The sequence below is a fragment of the Acinonyx jubatus genome, chromosome D1 (genome assembly GCF_027475565.1).
Source record: "Acinonyx jubatus isolate Ajub_Pintada_27869175 chromosome D1, VMU_Ajub_asm_v1.0, whole genome shotgun sequence".
In the NCBI taxonomy this organism is placed as follows: domain Eukaryota; kingdom Metazoa; phylum Chordata; class Mammalia; order Carnivora; family Felidae; genus Acinonyx; species Acinonyx jubatus.
Genome location: NC_069390.1, coordinates 52,561,736 through 52,567,851, shown reverse-complemented (window position 1 = coordinate 52,567,851; position 6,116 = coordinate 52,561,736). Strand labels below are relative to the sequence as shown.

The window sequence follows — 6,116 nt, the reverse complement described above, 5'->3', positions numbered from 1 at the left end:
AAATCAATCAGAGAAAGACAAATATCATATGACTTCACTCATGTAGAATTTAAGAAGTAAAACAGATGAACATAAGGGAATGGAAGGAAAAGGAGATAAAAACAGAGTGGGGCAAACCATAAAAGATTCCACAATATTGAGAACAAACTGAGGGTTGCTGGAGGGGAGGAATACGGGAGGATGGGCTAAACGGGTGATGAGCATTAAGGAGGGCACTTGTTGGGATGAGCACTGGGTGTTATACATAAGAGATGAATCAATGGGTTCTACTCCTGAAACTGATACTACACTGTATGTCAGCTAACTTGAATTTAAATAAATAAATTTTAAAAACTGGAATTCCAGACACATCTTTAGATGTAAGATTAAAAAATATTCATTCTATGGTAGTAGTGCACTGATTAAATTCTTATTGTGGAACACACAGATTTGGGTTTTGCATTCAAGAAGCATGCCTGAAGTGACTAATACCACACAAGGCTCCTTCTATTTCATCCTCACCAGCATCCCTGGATTTGAGGCCTCCCACATCTGGATCTCCATCCCCTTCTGCTGCCTCTACACCATCTCCATCATGGGTAACACCACCATTCTCACGGTCATCCGCAAGGAGCCATCCCTCCACCAGCCCATGTACCTATTTCTCTCCATGCTGGCCCTGACCGACCTGGGCCTCACCCTCACCACCCTGCCCACAGTCATGCAGCTCCTCTGGTTCAATGCTGATGAGATCGGCTTTGAAGCGTGTTTTGCACAGTTATTTTTCATTCATACATTCTCCTTCATGGAATCTTCTGTGCTGTTGGCCATGTCCTTTGATCGCTATGTGGCCATCTGCCGCCCCCTGCATTATGCCTCCATCCTCACCGGTGAAGTCATTGGCAAGATCGGCTTAGCCATCATCTGCCGCTGCGTCCTGGCTGTTCTCCCTTCCCTCTTCCTACTCAAGCGCCTGCCCTTCTGCCGCTCCCACCTTCTCTCTCACTCCTATTGCCTCCACCAGGATATGATCCGCCTCGTCTGCGCTGACATCCGGGTCAATAGCTGGTATGGATTTGCTCTTGTTTTGCTCATTATTGTGATGGACCCATTGCTCATTGTGCTCTCCTACGCACTCATCCTGAAGAGTATCTTGGGCACAGCCTCCTGGACTGAGCGGTTCCGGGCCCTCAATAACTGTCTATCCCACGTGCTGGCTGTTCTGGTCCTTTATGTTCCCATGGTTGGAGTATCCATGACTCATCGATTTGCCAAGCATGCCTCTCCGCTGGTCCACGTTATCATGGCCAATATCTACCTGTTGGCACCGCCTGTGATGAACCCCATCATTTACAGTGTCAAGACTAAGCAGATCCGTCAGGGAATTATCTGCCTCCTTTCCCAAAGAGATATGTGCTTAAGATGAAATAACGAATTTGTTAAATTACTCAGGAATTAGAGGCACAGGCTTATGGGGAGGGTATGGTCAGAATGAGAAATGATGACTTTACAGCAATATGCCATCCTGTGTTAAGGCCGTATGACATTGTCTTGTCTTTTTGCAAATTTTTGTTTTGGAGAACCTAGCAGCACATATCCTACCTAAAAGAGATGTAGATCTGAATTGATAAGATTCTAGAACATTTACTTGCCAGTGGAGTGAGCTTCATTAATTAAGATGTAAATTTCATCCTCCTTTCTGGATATACTTCTCTCCCATGGGCTTGGTTACTTACATTTGAAGGAATCCCTTCGCTGTTGCCTCTGCCACCCATTGCTAAAGCAGCTCCACTCAGGCATCCAGGTAAACTCTAGCTCCACTGCCCTGGCTCACCTTACTTCATAGACACGCCCCAACTTTCTCCCAAAAAAGTAAAAAATAAAAAAGTGGTAAATCTTCCCGGGAGGATGGATGCAAATCAAGATGCTCAGCTATTCAGATTTATTTAATCAACATGATTTCAGCAGGTCAAATGAACACATGCAGAAGATTGGGGTGGAATATTTAGGTCTCCCACAGTTAGAATAACACTCTCACCTTGTGACAGGTCCTTTAATATTTAGAATTAAAACTTCAAGTAAGTCTACAGATAGTATTTGGGGGAGTAGGAACTCATTTTTCTGACCAGAGAAGACTGTGTTTTTTAAAATTTAATGTCCTTAACGTGGCGCAAACTGTCAGGGGAAAGTTCCCTTTGGCGAATCCTGTACTGGAAAAGGTTCCAAGAGAAAGAATATGGCCTACTTGATCATTATTTTGTGGAAACCAGGTTGGCTCTCTCAGAAATATCAGCTATCACTGTGGTCACAGAAAGGCAGCTATAACTGTGGTCACAGCTTCTGATTACTGAACCCATAGTGCAGGTGGCCAGTATAAGGACTGTCTTAGATTTGAATCAACATAAGCAGGGCTTCAATAGGAGTGTAGTGGGGAGGGTAGGATTAGGAAGCAAAAGGCAGAGAGCAAGTGGGGAAAGGATGTCTTTCTCCACCGATATCCTTCCCCCCCCCTTATTTTCCCACTTTCTTTACCAGAACCTAGAAGTTAGCATGTTTCTCCAGAGGAACAAAGATCAGCTGGCATAGGGAAATAAATTGTAAAATGGGTGCCATGTGCAATCTCAGAACAGGGGAAATTAGGACCAGGAAATCCAAATGTTAAAAAAAAAAGTCAAAGAAATTGGTAGGAATATGGATCAAAGAAGACTTTTCTTTCAGTGGACAGTTACAGGCTTGAGAATTTCCCAAAACATCATGAGGGGAGAAAGAGTCTTGGGATTATGCCTGGTTTTGAAGAGGGTCACATGACACCTTTAATAATATCTCTTTTTTTCATTAATAATTGTGTGACATTTTGACCATTATGAAACTCTCTGAATTCATTTTTTGGATTTCTAAAACTGGGCTAATAATATCCAGCTCACAAGGCTGAGAATTTCCAATGAAACGTGGTATGTAGAAGACATGGGCTTGTATCACCAAGGTGCTAGGTTTATAGGAATTGTTTTCTCCATCTCCCTTCCAAAAAGTTACACTCTGGATTGTGAATGGGAACATCTATGGAAGCACCTGTGTTCTCAACTCCATGAGAATAAGAATCAGGGGGGTTAAATGGTAATTGTCCACATGCACAGATGCTACCATTTCCCTCTCAAGACTTTCCCGGGTGGGAGGGTGGGTTTTTGAGGTGGAGGTGACAGAACAAATTTCAATTCAGGACAGTGAGATCTATCAGTGTCATAGGCTGAATTGCTGAAATGTGTCCCCTGAAAATTCATATTTAGAAATCCTAAGTCCCCGTATCTTAGCATGTGACTGTAAAGATAGGGTCTTCAAAGAGGAAATTAAATTAAAATGAGATTAGGATGGGTTTTAGTGCAATATGGCTGGTGTCCTGCGAAGAAGAGGCAAGTAAGACACACATCAGCACAAGCATGGTGGGAAGGCGATGGGATGACAGAGGGAGAAGATTGCCATCTACAAGCCAGGGGAGACAGGCCTCAAAGGAAACCAGTATGGTGAGAAATTGTGCAAGGCCTCCAGAGTCGTGAGAAAGTAAGTTTCTGTTGTTTCAGCCACCAAGTCTGTGGCACTTTGTTACAGTTGCCCTAATCGACTATTCCAACCTGTGGCCTGTATTTCTAGAACTATAAAATTAAGGTCAACTGTAGAAAATAGTAGAGGTATTTCGGTTATAAAGAGACATGCGTTTGGAAACACAAAGAGAAATTCTTGGGCAAAATAAGTGTTTCCATGACCAGTGAACGGTCTGGCTGACTGTCTGGGTTATAAAATGTAGGCTAAGTCATGGAAGACAAGGCATGCATTGACTCCCAGCCAGGCTTATGTTGCTTGTGTCTCTGCATGATGTCTTTGCAGTGGCTGTTGAGAATTATCTCTGCCTTTTAAGTAATCTCTTAATGAGAGCTCTCTATCAACTGAATTTTATGGCCACCTATGTCCAGAACCTCAGACAACAGCCAATATTTAACTGGAACCAAAAAAAATATTAAATGAAGAATTCTGCTCCTATTCTTTGTTCAGGCTTTCTGTTTCCTGTCCCTAGACAAAACTGTTATTTGTGTATGTGTGCATATATGTATGTGTATGGTCTTCATGACTTAAGAAATCACATGATATGTTTAAGAATTCAAAATAGATTTGCTTTCTGAAAAATTTTTTTGGCTAATGTTACATGTTTCTGCATAAGTTACTCACTGCCTAGGATCTAAACGACTATACGAGTCCCATTGGGATACAGAAGTGTGTATTTCATAAAATTCAGAAGATGGTATTCTTGACCCTTTTCGTATAAAAATTTCATATAAATGAAATTATCCAGAGTAGTCTTTTGTGCCTGGCTGCTTTTGCTCCCCATGTTTTTGAGGTTCACTCATGTCTTTCTGTGTAGGATAGTTTGTTCCCTTTTATTGCTGAGTGATATTTCATCATATGGATATCCACAATTTTGCATATCCATTCACCTGCTGGTGGGCATTTGGCTTGTTTCATATTAGGGCTATTCCGAAAAAGCAATGCTGTGTACTTTTTATGTGAATACATGCTTTCACTTCTCCTGTGTAAATATCTAGCTGTGCCTGCCATGTCATTTGCCAAAGCACTCACGCTATTTTATATTTCCGCCAGCAATACGTGACATCTTTGCTAACACTTAACACTGTCAGTCACTTAAATGTTAGTCATGCTAGGTTGTTAAGTACTATCTCACTGTGGTTTTAACTGCATTGTATTTTATCATATTGTAAAATGTCTTCCTATACCCTGTATACAAGTCCTTTATGAGATATACGTATTGTAAATATCATCCCCCGTCATTGGTTTGCTTTTTCGTTTTCTTAATAACGTGTTTTGAAGAGCAGAGCTTCCAAAGTTTGGATGAATTGTATGCTTGTTAAACCTAATACAAAATTTGGGCTTGTATTTTGCATATACTTTTAAAAATAAAACTTTTTATTTCAAGATAATTGTAGATGTGTATGCAGTTGTAAGAAATAACCAGTCACCTTGACTTTACAGAAGTTGTCATTGGTAGACATGTAATCTAGTAATTCATGGCAAAAAGGTCACCACAACGTGATGAGCCGGATGAAGTCCAGAAGAATAGTTTATGGTGAGGAAAACGTTTGCATTGTAATTGGAGGCCTGGAAGTAAGAGAAACTGAAAACATGAGACCAGTTACTGATCAACCAACCCAGCCCTGTCAATCCACTCTACACAAAGACCTGTGTCCCTTAGGAAGTGTGAAAATGGTCCTTCTCGTTTGACTAAAGGTTTCTGGGAAACCCTAGAGAGCCATAGGCAGATAAAGCGGGACCAATGAGCCCCATGCTGACAGGGCTGAAAGAGGTGGAAGGTCAAGGAATAGACCCATCATGGGGTGCCTGGGCTCAGTCGGTCAGACTCTTGACTTCGACACAGGTCATGATCTCGGGGTTCGTGAGAGTGAGCCCGACATCAGACTCTGCACTGATGCATAGAGCCCACTTGGGATTCTCCCTATCTCTCCCTCTCTCTCTGCCCTTCCCCCACTCACATGGACACAGATTCTCTCTCTCTCAAAATAAACAAACATTTATATATATTCCCATGACATGGGAAACAAAATAAACAAACATTTATATATATTCCCATCACATGGCATGCTGAGGTTACTGAAGGCTAAGGGGAAGGGAGGAAAGAAAAACAGGAATAACCAGGTACAGTACCCCAGACCTACTAAGCCCTAAAAATAGGGTCTGAGATTCTACTAGAGAGAATTTGGGTCTTTTGCTAGGAGTCTTAGGATCTAAAACCTGGGCATTATGAGATTGTCCCTATTTTACTTTATGCCTAAAATGAGGGAATTTAATCAACTGTTCCTCAATCTCAGAGTCTCCTAGTACATAAATTTTTAGGGTGGAGGCCCTTATGGTGGTACAGAGAGTCTGATTCTTTCCATGACAGGAAGGAAGCTACTTTATAAGCTCCCATACAATGTATTGTTTAAACAAGGACATTTTGGGGGAGGGAAAGGGAGTGTTACTGATAATGATGCTGAGGAAAGTAAGTGTAAACCATGATTATCTGGGGCAAACCAGAAAATATGCTCACCTTACTCAAAAGCATGTTCCTAGGA

At 41.8% G+C, this 6,116-nt stretch overlaps 1 protein-coding gene across 1 annotated transcript; it reads left to right on the top strand.

Moving 5' to 3' along the window:
* The first annotated feature begins 439 nt into the window (after window positions 1-439).
* LOC106966024 (olfactory receptor 51Q1-like) lies at window positions 440-1,405 on the top strand. Its single transcript, XM_015062109.3, has one exon. It carries the CDS (start codon window positions 452-454, stop codon window positions 1,403-1,405), a length of 954 nt encoding a protein of 317 aa, XP_014917595.3. The 5' UTR covers window positions 440-451.
* Window positions 1,406-6,116: the final 4,711 nt, after the last annotated feature.

Bases quoted from the DNA above. Each gene is read 5' to 3' on its own strand.
- LOC106966024 (XM_015062109.3), top strand. From the start codon at position 452: ATGCCTGAAGTGACTAATACCACACAAGGCTCCTTCTATTTCATCCTC.